The sequence below is a fragment of the Nerophis lumbriciformis genome, linkage group LG02 (genome assembly GCF_033978685.3).
Source record: "Nerophis lumbriciformis linkage group LG02, RoL_Nlum_v2.1, whole genome shotgun sequence".
NCBI classification, from domain to species: Eukaryota; Metazoa; Chordata; class Actinopteri; order Syngnathiformes; family Syngnathidae; genus Nerophis; species Nerophis lumbriciformis.
The window spans coordinates 21562370-21577087 of NC_084549.2; the positions used below are offsets into that span (position 1 = coordinate 21562370).

At 42.1% G+C, this 14718-nt stretch overlaps 1 protein-coding gene across 1 annotated transcript in view; it reads right to left on the bottom strand.

The window, feature by feature from the left end:
• The window catches only part of eys (eyes shut homolog), a 683137-nt gene that overhangs the window by 394502 nt on the left and 273917 nt on the right, over positions 1 to 14718 (bottom strand). The window contains exon 24 of the mRNA XM_061958758.1: positions 9583 to 9842. Within this exon, the coding sequence (XP_061814742.1) occupies positions 9583 to 9842 (260 nt within the window). The remainder of the gene's footprint in view (positions 1 to 9582; positions 9843 to 14718) is intronic.

Below are 14718 nucleotides of genomic sequence, written 5' to 3' on the forward strand. Positions count from 1 at the left end.
ACTCCTTTAGTTCCTCTTTGTGCACCTCCTGAGTTTAGTCACCATGGTTACTTATGATTTTCACCTGCCTCTGTTGTTCGGGACACTCACCTGTTTGTAATCAAGAGACACTATTTAAGCCTGCCTTTGCTGGTCACTCGTCCTGGCTTCTTTGTTTGCTTCATAGATAGATAGTACTTTATTGAGTCCTTCAGGAGAGTTCCCTCAGGAAAATTAAAATGCTCTCGTCACGTAAGTTTTGCTTGTCCCCTAGCCTATGCTAAGTTTAGTTTAGAGTGCGATTGGCACGTGTTTCTTTCAACTTGTTTTCTGTTCTTGGTGGTGCATTGATTTGTTTGAGAATTAAATCATGTTCCTACCTGCAAGTCCTGTCCGGAGTGTTCCGTTTGCATCCCAGGGGAACGAACCTTGCAGCAAGCTGCAACCCCGCCGTGACAGAAACATGTACTGTAGATAATTATCCATCCATTCATTTTGGAGCCTATCTCAGCTACAATCGGGCGGAAGGCGGGGTACACCCTGGACAAGTCGCCACCTCATCGCAGGGCGACTGTAGATAATTATTACGATACAAATCTGAGTTTGTTCCTTGCCTGTGGAGATGTTCAATTACACAAGGAGACTCGGTAAAGAATATGGGTATTATCTTCGACCCAACTCTCTCGTTTGAGTCACACATTAAGAGTGTTACTAAAACGGCCTTCTTTCATCTCCGTAATATCGCTAAAATTCGTACCATTTTGTCCACAAGCGACGCTGAGATCATTATTCATGCGTTCGTTATGTCTCGTCTCGATTACTGTAACGTATTATTTTCGGGTCTCCCTATGTCTAGCATTAAAAGATTACAGTTGGTACAAAATGCAGCTGCTAGACTTTTGACAAGAACAAGAAAGTTTGATCATATTACGCCTATACTGGCTTACCTGCACTGGCTTCCTGTGTACTTAAGATGTGACTTTAAGGTTTTACTACTTACGTATAAAATACTACACGGTCTAGCTCCAGCCTATCTTGCCGATTGTATTGTACCATATGTCCCGGCAAGAAATCTGCGTTCAAAGAACTCCGGCTAATTAGTGATTCCTAGAGCCCCAAAAAAGTCTGCAGGCTATAGAGCGTTTTCTATTCGGGCTCCAGTACTATGGAATGCTCTCCCGGTAACAGTTAGAGATGCTACCTCAGTAGAAGCATTTAAGTCCCATCTTAAAACTCATTTGTATACTCTAGCCTTTAAATAGACCCCCTTTTTAGACCAGTTGATCTGCCGTTTCTTTTCTTTTCTCCTCTGCCCCCCTCTCCCTTGTGGAGGGGGAGTTACACAGGTCCGGTGGCCATGGATGAAGTGCTGGCTGTCCAGAGTTGGGACCCGGGGTGGACCGCTCGCCTGTGCATCGGTTGTGGACATCTCTGAGCTGCTGACCCGTCTCCGCTCGGGATGGTTTCCTGCTGGCCCCACTATGGACTGGACTCTCACTATTACGTTGGATCCACTATGGACTGGACTTTTGCTGATATGTTGGATCCACTATGGACTGGACTTTCACAATATTATGTCAGACCCACTCGACATCCATTGCTTTCGGTCTCCCCCAGAGGAGGGGGGGGGTAACCCACATATGCGGTCCTCTCCAAGGTTTCTCATAGTCATTCATATCGACGTCCCACTGGGGTGAGTTGTTCCTTGCCCTTATGTGGGCTGTGTACCGAGGATGTCGTTGTGGCTTGTGCAGCCCTTTGAGACATTTGTGATTTAGGGCTATATAAATAAACATTGATTGACTGATTGATGTTTTTGTACTGTAATAATGATTGTTGTGATCATTAAAGTGCTCAGTTTTGTAAGGGTGAAGTTAGGACTTTTTTTTTTTTGGTAAATGTTAAACCACCAGACATTCGCAACTTAGATTCAATATCCCTCTTCAAATCAAGACTCAAAACACACATATTCCTGACTGCTTATTCATTGTAATCATCTTTTCTTTTCTCTTTGTTGTTGTTGTTTTTTTTATCCAATTTGATTTTATTGTTGTGATTTTGTACGGTGTCCTTGAGTGCCCAGAAAGGCGCCTTATTAATATAATGTATTATTATTATTATTATTAAATGGTAAATGGGTTATACTTGTATAGCGCTTTTCTACCTTTTTTAAGGAACTCAAAGCGCTTTGACACTATTTCCACATTCACTCATTCACACACTGATGGCGGGAGCTGCCATGCAAGGCGCTAACCAGGACCCATCAGGAGCAAGGGTGAAGTGTCTTGCTCAAGGACACAACAGACGTGACTAGGATGGTAGAAGGTGGGGATTGAACCAGTAACCCTCAGATTGCTGGCACGGCCACTCTCCCAACTTCGCCACGCCGTCCCCTCTTTCAGGATTGTTCTCTCTCATTTCACAATTTGTCCCTGCACCAAGCACAATGTCATTCTTTATTTGGTGCACGTTTGATTTGATTGATACGAAAACAAAGTTTTTTCCCCTCCAACGTGGAGTTGAACTGTCACCAGCAGGTAAGTGCTTTGTTTTTTTGAGATGTGAGCTACCACATGTCATATAATAAAGATAGATTTGAAAAGAATGACAAAATACTGAAGCTGTGAGCTGCCCTTGTAAACATTGCATTAAATAAGTTGACTTGTGTGACAGTATGTAATCTATGCATTTCATTTCAGGTCATATTAAACTTAATGTGTTTACTTAATTTATCCAATAAACCATGATAACTTTTAAATGTGGGTTTATTTCGAGTGCATGCCATGTCAGTTCCTTCTTTCAAAGTCTAATATCACAATGGTTCGCAATCCCACACACTTTCTATAAACACTAACATCAAAAAAAGGAGAATCTGTATGTGAAGCCATGAGTTGTTGAGTAGTAGCTGTGTACATAGGATGGATTTATGTTGAATAATAATGGGACTAGTGAGTCATCACGCTTGTCTGAAGTGAAAACGAGCAAGCCCACGCAAAGCTCTTGGTGTAATGTATGCAGCAAGGTCCTCATTTCCTATTCCTCTCCAAGGAAGCCTTCTGAAACCAACCAAGCCACTCTATTTATATCTGGAAACATCTCTCCCACTTTGCTGTGATACAGTCATTAGGCACCGTGCAACACACACAGGCCTATAGCAATAGTGATAGAGTGCATTTGAGCAGTCAAACATTTGCACATCCTCAAGGATCATTCATCTTAAACTTATCATGGGGTCACTACATCAAGATATTCTGGTAAAACTTTATTCTCGATGCAGATTGCTCCACAATTACCTGATAGGTGACGTGGGCTGTTCAGCAGTCAGTGATCAGGTTACTGCAGTGATTCTCAAACTTTTTTTCACCAAGTACCACTTCAGAAAAAAATGTTTTTTGTTTTGTTTTGTTTGCACACATAAAGAAAGATAAAAAAAAAGAACATTATACAATATAAAGAACAACTATTTGCGGGACAGGTTAAGAAGACCCTAATGTCTTGTAAAAACACCTGCCCCAAAACAGCAGAAAAATAAATACAAATAATAATACAATAAAATAGACAAGTCACACGCAATACATATGACATACTGCAAACTTGAGGGTGCATGGGTGTTTGCCCAACCAGTCTACATGTGTTTTGTGGACTTGGAGAAGGCATTCGACGGTGTCCCTCGAGAAGTCCTGTGGGGAGTGCTCAGAGACTATGGGGTTTCGGGCTGTCTAATTGTGGCGGTCAGCTCCCTGTATGATCAGTGTCAGAGCTTGGTCCGCATTGCCGGCAGTAAGTCGGACACGTTTCCAGTGAGGGTTGGACTCCGCCAAGGCTGCCCTTTGTCACCGATTCTGTTCATAACTTTTATGGACATAATTTCTAGGCGCAGTCAAGGCGTTGAAGGGATCTGGTTTGGTGGCTGCAGGATTAGGTATCTGCTTTTTGCAGATGATGTGGTCCTGATGGCTTCATCTGGCCAGGATCTTCAGCTCTCACTGGATCGGTTCGCAGCTGAGTGTGAAGCGACTGGGATGAGAATCAGCACCTCCAAGTCCGAGTCCATGGTTCTCGCCCGGAAAAGGGTGGAGTGCCATCTCCGGGTTGGGGAGGAGATCTTTCCCCAAGTGGAGGAGTTCAAGTACCTCAGAGTCTTGTTCACGAGTGAGGGAAGAGTGGATCGTGAGATCGACAGGCGGATCAGTGCGGCGTCTTCAGTAATGCGGACGCTGTATCGATCCGTTGTGATGAAGAAGGAGCTGGGCCGGAAGGAAAAGCTCTCAATTTACCGGTCGATCTACGTTCCCATCCTCACCTATGGTCATGAGCTTTGGGTTATGACCGAAAGGACAAGATCACGGGTACAAGCGGCCGAAATGAGCTTCCTCCTCCGGGTGGCGGGGCTCTCCCTTAGAGATAGGGTGAGAAGCTCTGCCATCCAGGAGGAGCTCAAAGTAAAGCCGCTGCTCCTCCACATTGAGAGGAGCCAGATGAGGTGGTTCGGGCATCTGGTCAGGATGCCACCCGAACGCCTCCCTAGGGAGGTGTTTAGGGCACGTCCGACCGGTAGGAGGCCGCGGGGAAGACCCAGGACTCGTTGGGAAGACTATGTCTCCCGGCTGGCCTGGGAACGCCTCGGGGTCCCACAGGAAGAGCTGGACGAAGTGGCTGGGGAGAGGGAAGTCTGGGCTTCCCTGCTTAGACTGCTGCCCCCGCGACCCGACCTCGGATAAGCGGAAGAAAATGGATGGATGGATGGATACTGAAAACATCCATCCATCCATCCATTTCCTACCGCTTGTCCCTTTTGGGGTCGCGGGCGTTGCTGTAGCCTATCTCAGCTAACATCCATCCATTTTATACCGCTTATTCCCTTTGGGGTCGCGGGGGGTGCCGGAGCCCATCTCAGCTACAATCAGGCGGAAGGTGGGGTACACCCTGGACAAGTCGCCACCTCATCGCAGGGCCAACACAAATAGACAGACAACATTCACACTCACAATCTCACACTAGGGCCATTTTTAGTGTTGCCAATCAACCTATCCCCAGGTGCATGTCTTTGGAAGTGGGAGGAAGCCGGAGTACCCGGAGGGAACCCACGCAGTCACAGGGAGAAGATGGAAACTCCACACAGAAAGATCCCGAGCCCGGGATTGAACCCAGGACTACTCAGGACCTTCGTATTGTGAGGCAGATGCACTAACCCCTCTTCCACCGTGCTGCCCAGCTAACATCAATATCATAATTCACCTTAGACCAACATGGACTTTAATTATTTTTTTTAAAGAATAAAGTGTAGTTGTAGATTTGGCTCTCCAAGTACCACCATAATGGCCAACGCTAAAACACAGTAGTATTGTAGGCCTATGTATTCATTAAAAATAAAAGTTGTATTTAACAAATATATTCAATATGTTTGGCCACTTTAACATTGAACACACTTTGAACAGTAAAACTGTTTGAATATAGTAAAATAAAACACTGTACTTTAGGCAACTACAACCCTAGACTAACACCCTCCCCTCACCACATCCCACCTCCCCGGATTGCAATTAATCAAATGTAAATAATCAAATGTACATAATTGTTCTTATGCTTTCTGAGCTCACTATGTTCACCGCTCGCTGTACATATCCTACCAAGTCAGACCTACAATGTTTCAATGTCTATTTCTCAGATGATATATAATCGTTGATGACTGAAGTGTTGATATCAACCAAACCTAACCCGCCCACCCCAAACCCCTCCACATCCCAACCCCCGGATTGTAAATAATGTAAACAATTCAATGTATATACTCTGATGATTAACTTGTGTGATGACTGTATTATGCTGATAGTATATATTTATACCATGAATTGATTAACGTTGAAAAACTTATTCGGGTGTTACCATTTAGTGGTCAATTGTACGGAATATGTACTGTACTATGCAATCTACTAATAAAAGTCTCAATCAATCAATCAATCAATTTGGCGTACCACTACATGAAGCCTGCATACCACTAGTGGTACGCGTACCACAGTTTGAGAACCACTGGGTTACTGCATAAACCAGTACGAAGATGAGTAAGGAGACTACGACTGGTGTGTTCGCTGGCAAGTTCTTTTTCAAATACACCCCGACAGTAATTTAGGTATAACTGTTAGCAGGTTTTTAGCAAATAAATGATGTGCATTCAAGTAAAACATTTAGAAAACGTTCCTGTATGTCAGTTTAACAATAGAATTGCACTTGTCAAAATACTGTGGTCTAAGTTCATTTAAATTATGGATGCAAGTAATTTACCGTGATTAATCCTTATTAATCAACATTCAAAAGTCTGATTCAAGCAATTCATGGTTGGACAGCACTAGTTTTTAACTTCATTTGAATACAATCATCACTTTGTTTGGGGTTTCGCAGCGCTCGGTCCCCTAATGGTCTTTATCCTACCCTGGTATGGACAGATAAAGCAACCTTAAGGGGTCACACAAAACTATCTTTCATCAGTTATTACTGGGAGTTAAATGTTTCAACATGTTTCATTGATTAAATGTTTTATCTTTTGAATAATCGTTGTATGATTGTATGCCAATGAATGATGTAAGTGAGATTGACCGCATGTACCAGGGACGAACACACAATAAATAAGTTTGGTGTCCCCCCCCAAGTTTCTCAGCATCCTAAAACAGTTTCATGATGGTATGCAGGCCTGTGTACTCGTAGGCAGTGAGCAGTCCCCCTCTCTCCCCGTGAAGGTAGGGGTGAAGCAGGGGTGTGTACTGGCCCCAGCGATCTTCAGTCTTTTCCTGGCAGCAGCCACACTCCTATTCTGCCAGTCCATCACGAAGGATAGTGGTGTCTCCATCGAGTTTCGCCTGGATGGGAGCCTATTCAACATCCGGCGCCTACAGGCCAAGACGAAGATGGCAGGCACCAACATCCAGGAGCTGCAATATGCAGACGACTGCGCACTCCTCGCCCACACTCCTGATACCATGCAGCATGCACTAGACACCATGTCATCAGTCTACCGCTCACTAGGTCTGGTGATCAACATTCAGAAAACAGAGGTTCTCATCCAGGAGAGGTCCCCCACCCCCTACACCCCCTGTCTTTACCATCAGCGGCACACCCCTCAAGCTCGTTGAGTAGTTTTGCTACCTCGGCAGTATTCTGACCCCAACATGCCAGATCGATGATGACATCCAGGCTCGTATCAACTCAGCCTCCTCTGCCTTTGGAAGACTGCGCTCCCGGGTGTTTGAAAACAACCACCTTCGAACCTCAACGAAAGTGTCAGTCTACAGGGCGGTGTGTGTTTCAACTCTGTTGTATGGGTCGGAAGCCTGGACAATATACCGCAGACACATCCGCTGCCTTGATGCATTTAACATCAGATGTCTCCAACGCATTCTTGGCATCACATGGCAGGACCGAGTTCCTCATACGGACATCTTGCAGCGCACTGAGTCCATAAGTATAGAGGCCACCCTGGCACAGCGACAACTCCGGTGGGTTGGTCACACCATCCGGATGCCAGGACACCGATTGCCTCGTCAGATGCTTTATGGTCAGCACCTTTCAGCCAGCAGAAAGCCCGGAGGACAAAAGCTGCGGTACAAAGACCAACTGAAAGGGATATTGAAGAGGTGCAACATCAAACCCCACGAACTTGAGACAGCTGCAGCCAATCGATCGCTGTGGCGTTCGCTGTGCCATGACGGGGGTCATGTATCTGGAGAAGTGTCGGAACCATCACCGGAGGGATCAGCGGAGGCGAAGACACCACCCTGTAGTTCCAGAACCATCCCAGCCCCCTAATCCAGGCCTGACATGTCCCCACTGTGGCAGGATGTGTGGTTCCAGGATCGGACTTCATAGTCATATGGAGTGGCATCGTCGCCAGCAACGATAGCTACCGACCAGAGCAACGATGGACCGCCTAAGCAAGCAAGCATGTACCAGGGACGAACACTACTGACAAAATACTGCTTAAATTTGACAATTTTTTTTTTTTTAATTACACCGGTAGAAATAACAACAGTAATAACATATTTACGGTGAAAAATAAATAAATACCTGAAATGTCTTTTAAAAGGAAGAATGACCTATTACAGTGTTAACATTTTTTGACCAAAATGTACGAAAAAGGGAATATTTCAAATGATGATGGAAGATACAATATTTTATAACATGAGTACCTCCATCATTACAATACAATAAACAACTAGTGCTTCATATTAGATCAAGGGTGTTCATACATTTTGACTTGGGGGCCACTTTGGGCTAAAATAATTCATCCAAAAGCCGACTACATGAAAGTAACTAAATATATATGTATGTATATACATATACATATCTCAGTGTTGTCCCGATACTAATATTTTGGTACCATTACCGGTACCAATATGAATTTCGATACTTTTCAGTACTTTTCTAAATAAAGGGGACCACAAAAAAATGCATTATTGGCTTTAATTCAACAAAAAAATCTTAGGGTACATTAAACATATGTTTCTTATTGCAATTTTGTTCTTAAATAAAATAGTGAACATGCGAGACAACTTTTCTTTTATTAGTAAGTAAGCAATATGCAGTAACATATTGTGTCATTTTCCATTCTATTATTTTGTCAAAATTATTAAGGACAAATGGTAGAAAATGAATTATAAATCTACTTGTTCATTTACTGTTAATATCTGCTTACTTTCTCTTTTAACATGTTCTATCTACACTTCTGTTATAATGTAATAATCACTTATTATTCTGTTGTTTGATACTTTACATTAGTTTTGGATGATACCACAAATTTGGGTATAAATCCGATACCAAGTCGTTACAGGATCATAGATTGGTCATATTCAAAGTCCTCATGTGTCCAGGGACATATTTTCTGAGTTTATAAACATAACATACATTTAAAAAAAAAGAAAGAAGATTTTGTGATGCCAAAAAATATATAGATGTAATCATAGTAGTATCGACTAGATACGCTCCTGCGGTTGGTATCATTACAGTGGATGTTAGGTGTAGATCCACCCATGGAGTTTGTTTACATTGTACCGGTACTTTTTAGAGGCGGTATAGTACCGAATATAATTCATTAGTATTGCTAATACCGGTATACCGTACAACCCTAATATATATATTTATATTATGAATATGTGAAAGTTTGACTCCTACCTTGTTTATTTCCGTGATGACCTCCTTAAAATGTTGTAATCAGAAATATCAAGCAGCTAAAATGCGCAAAACATAGATAAGTGTCGAGAGAGTGTGTTGCATTTTCCCCATCATCCATTGCAGAGGATTTAAAAGGGTGTAAGTATCCCACATTTCTCTTTTGTAAAGTAAATCTGTTTAGCAGACATGGGCGTCTACATCAACAATATGATTTAGCTAAACAGGACAAAAACAAGATAGAAAAATAAATAAATACATAAATGGGTGTCAATTTTAACTATGTGTTTTGATTGGACATTTGTATAATCACAATGTTCAGTGAGCAGTTTGTTATCTGTGACCAGATTTGTTATTTAACTCTTAAGCCATAGTTTGGACACCTCTGTGCTTCACTGTCTGAAAATAGAAACTTCAATGTGAGGATGATGAGACGATGTGCGCACTCACCATCTGGGCATGTGCAGTAAGGCGTTCCATCGGAGCGTGTCGAACAGGTAGAGTTGTGCAGGCAGGGGTTGTGGATGGGGTCACATGGGTCATAAGGCTGGTTGCACAAGGGGCCACTCAGAAAGGGGGGGCAGGTGCAGAAAAATTCCCCAGGTACATGTGACTCCTGACACTGGGCTCCATTTAGACAAGGCCTGGATTCACAGGCTCTCAATTTCTCAGCACAATCCACACCTGTCCAGCCCGGGGAGCACAAACACCTTGGATATACGGAAACAAAAATTAAAGTGTTTGTACTGGATTAAAAAATAATAATAATTTAATGATTAAACATAGCTTTCCCAGGTTCTAAACCAAAGGCCGTGGGCTGAGCCAGGACAGGTGGTGCACTTTCATACGCACTTCTGACTACAACTTAAGTTTCTCAAAAAAAAGCTTTATCTGCAAAAAAGGTCTTCTTTCCAACAGTCCATCCAAGGTTAACAAGGACAACTTTAACTACATATAAAGCTATAAACAAAACTACGGCTTTACGGCCTTTCTAATCCAATAAATGAACTTAACAACAACAACTTAACAATATATCAAAACTAGGGATGTCCGATAATGGCTTTTTGCCGATATCCGATATTCCGATATTGTCCAACTCTTTAATTACCGATACCGATATCAACCGATACCGATATCAACCGATATATGCAGTCGTGGAATTAACACATTATTATGCCTAATTTGGACAACCAGGTATTGTGAAGATAAGGTACTTTTTAAAAATAATAATAAAATAAGATAAATAAATTAAAAACATTTTCTTGAATAAAAAAAAAAGTAAAACAATATAAAAACAGTTATATACAAATTAGTAATTAATGAAAATTAGTAAAATTAACTGTTAAAGGTTAGTACTATTAGTGGACCAGCAGCACGCACAATCATGTGTGCTTACGGACTGTATCCCTTGCAGACTGTATTGATATATATTGATATATAATGTAGGAACCAGAATATTAATAACAGAAAGAAACAACCCTTTTGTGTGAATGAGTTTAAATGGGGGAGGGTTTTTTTTTTTTGGGTTGGTGCACTAATTGTAAGTGTATCTTGTGTTTTTTATGTTGATTTAATAAAAAAAAGTAAAAAATAAACGATACCGATAATTTCCGATATTACATATTAACGCATTTATCGGCTGATAATATCGGCAGACCGATATTATCGGACATCCCTAATCAAAACATATTGTCATGGCAATTCAAAAAACTAATTAGTTAACTTAATAATATATGCAGTACTAGAGAAGTATAAATAACACAAAAATGGCCACCAAATCCATAATGACCGACACCAAAGTGCAGTAGCACAGTAGGCCCAAGTATCCATCAAACACCACCAAAATGACCAACTCCAAATGTGCAGTAGTGCAGTAGATCCAAGTATCCATCAAACAACAAATCATTAATTTAACTTAATATATGCAGGACTACAGAAATACAAATACCACAAATTGCTACCACACACATATTCGATCCATTCATCCTTTTTTTTTTAGCTTATCCAAAGTCAGGTCGCGAGACTGGCTGCCAAAGCAGAGAAAGCCAAACCTCCCTCTCTCCGGCTACTTTGTCCAGCTCAAGATCTAAAGGCATTCCCAGGCCAGTGGAGAGACTTTGGGCTTAATTTACTAAAGGTTTGCGTGTACTAAAACCCGTGCAAACTTGATAGCACACGCAAATCTGATCTGTTAAGCTCGAGCACAGAGGATTGTGTCTCTTAAAAAGGGGATCTATTATTCAAAACCAACTTTTTTTACCTGATGGTACTTGTTTTTGTGTATTTGGGATCCCCATAATTCCCGGAAATTTGGAAATCAACCCATTTAGACATGGCAGACATACAGTATTCATAAAGCAAACTTCGAAATTTCTCAAAACAAGCCGTGTGGAATTTGAGGAATTAGTGATATAGATTGTCTTAGTTACGACAGCGGGTATCTCCATATATGGTAGAGGTTTACCCCAAGAGCTTTGCGTGAGTCCGCCATTTTTATTCAGTTGTAGTCCAAAGTTGTAGTCAATAAGTTCCTTATTTTTCTTTATCCTCTTGTTGTTGAGCAGACTGGCTCATACATGCACATGATTCTAAAATCCTCTGCTGTTACCATTTCTAATAAAAAGTAGCGTTACGTTCTAACTTATATCTGTCAGTAGATTCGATATGGAACTGCTAAAAACCACAACATGGCTGACAGGGTGGAGAATCAGTCGAAAAAAGCTTAGCCTGGAGGAAAACTTGCCAAAAAATGCTGTCAAGAGTGTGTAGGTGACGAACCCCAAGATAAAGAGATGGCGGCAGGCATTGAGCAGGAAAACATGATTTAATTTAACACTATAACCAAAAACAAACAAAAGGGTACAAACACAAGGCGCGCACAAGGCGGAGAACAAACTTGGCTATGAACAGAAACTAGCCCAAAGGCTAAACTATGGACAAGAAACAAAAACACTTACTGTGACACGAATAAACAAAACTCACGTGGCAAGAAACGAACAGGATGAACTATGACATGAGCAGAGTGAACAGAAGTAGACAGAGCTACAACGACAAGTATAAATGACACTGACCTCGACAATCATTAGCGACATTGACAATACTCCAGCACTGACTGGAGGGAAAAGCAGGACTAAATAGTAGCTGGCTGATTGACACCAGGTGTGGCCAGGTACCAATCAGCCACAGCTGAGGGGACACAGTACTCAGGGAGACAAGTAGGAAATAACCAAAATAAGAGCGCCGACAGGAAATAAAGACAGAGGAAAAACTCAAAACATAACTAAACTGTCAGTGACAAACCTGACAAATGCGAAAATATAAATTTGTTTAGTACCTGCAGGGTGATATATCAAGACTAAAACTGTTCTACGAGCACTGTTTTGCGCCTATATTTAGCACGTCGAGAAAGGGAGTACAAATTGGAAGCTGCGCATAAGTGGCTGTGAGAAAGGAGGCGATCGCGCCGCAGCTCCGTCTTACATGTGCTTGTCAACATATGTATATAGTAAAAAATAAAACATATTAGACATATTGTCTAATATTATGGATGCTGGATGAGAGACTGATTAAAAAAAATAATAATTTCATGCGTTTTGGTGTCCACAGGCATTTTTAATGACGTTCATTTTTTTCATTTCTATGAAAAAAAACCTTGCAGTCTGCATTTTCTACCATTTTCTACAATAAGACTGTGGAGAAGAAAAAAATGGGAGGCACCCATTCGGTTTGTGGCGCCAATTTGAGGAGATTGAATTTAAAGATGAATAGTGTTGTTTTAAGTTTTAAGTTCCCACTATTTGAGGGGATAGGACCACCAGATAATTTGAATTAGAAACCTTTGCGAGATAAACGCCACACTGATTCACAATTACACTGATTCAGAATGATAATACCAAAACAAAAAGTCTGGTTTCTTCTCAGCCTTCTCACAAACTAGTGCACAGCTGCTTGTAGGTTTCTCCAAGTTATATCCTTCTACATTCATGGTACTCAGAGGGCTTTTGCAAAGCCACTGGGGATCGAACCTACAACCTTCTAGCTGAGAGGCATCCGCACTCGCACCTGATCCAAGCCGCACCAATAACGAGACTGTGGAGGACCTATTGATACAGTATGGGCCAGAGCTACTAAGATCCTAATAACAAATGCTAGATAGTGTGTGCAAACTAAAATATTCATTAACTGTTAGTGAGCGTGCTGCGTGTGATCTACTAAGACTGCGTGTAGAATTCATGACAAGTGCAAAAGTGGTGCACATCGCCCTATTTAAAGAAAAATGTTGCATGTACTATGCAACTGTCACCATGGAGACACTCATTCCCGCCACATCAATATTATCATCAGGGATGTATATTGTAAAGGCCTACTGAAACCCACTACTACCAACCACGCAGTCTGATAGTTTATACATCAATGATGAAATCTTAACATTGCAACACATGCCAATATGGCCGGGTTAGCTTACTAAAGTGCAATTTTAAATTTTGCGCGAAATATCCTGCTGAAAACGTCTCGGTATGATGACGACGGCGCGTGACGTCACGGATTGTAGAGGACATTTTGGGACAGCGAGGTGGCCAGCTATTAAGTCGTCTGTTTTCATCGCAAAATTCCACAGTATTTTGGACATCTGTGTTGGAGAATCTTTTGAAATTTGTTCAATGAACAATGGAGACAGCAAAGAAGAAAGCTGTAGGTGGGAAGCGGTGTATTGCGGGCGGCTGCAGCAACACAAACACAGCCGGTGTTTCATTGTTTACATTCCCGAAAGATGGCAGTCAAGCTTTACCATTGGCCTGTGGAGAACTGGGACAACAGAGACTCTTACCAGGAGGACTTTGAGTTGGATACGCAGATGCGGTACTGTGAGTACGCATGCAGCTGCGGCTTCCAAACATTTGATCGTTTGCCCGTACGTGCGTGCCGTTATGTGCATGTCACGTACGTAACTTTGGGGACTTTGGGGAAATATATGTGCTGTATGAACTTTGGGGAGGTGAACGGTACTTTGGGCTGTGGGATTGAGTGTGTTGTGCAGGTGTTTGAGTTGTATTGGCCGGTTATATGGACGGGAGGGGGGAGGTGTTTGTTATGCGGGATTAATTTGTGGCATATTAAATATAAGCCTGGTTGTGTTGTGGCTAATAGAGTATATATATGTCTTGTGTTTATTTACTGTTTCTCACAGCATCTTCCATATCTGAATCGCTCCCACTGCCCTCTAGTCCTTCACTCTCACTTTCCTCATCCACAAATCTTTCATCCTCGCTCAAATTAATGGAGAAATCGTCGCTTTCTTGGTCCGAATCGCTCTCGCTGCTGGTGGCCATGATTGTAAACAATGTGCAGATGTGAGGCGCTCCACAACCGGTGACGTCACGCGCATATCGTCTGCTACTTCCGGTACAGGCAAGGCTTTTTTATCAACGACCAAAAGTTGCGAACTTTATCGTCAATGCTCTCTACTAAATCCTTTCAGCAAAACTATGGCAATATCGCAAAATGATCAAGTATGACACATAGAATGGACCTGCTATCCCCGTTTAAATAAGGAAATCACATTTCATTAGGCCTTTAAGATTTTAT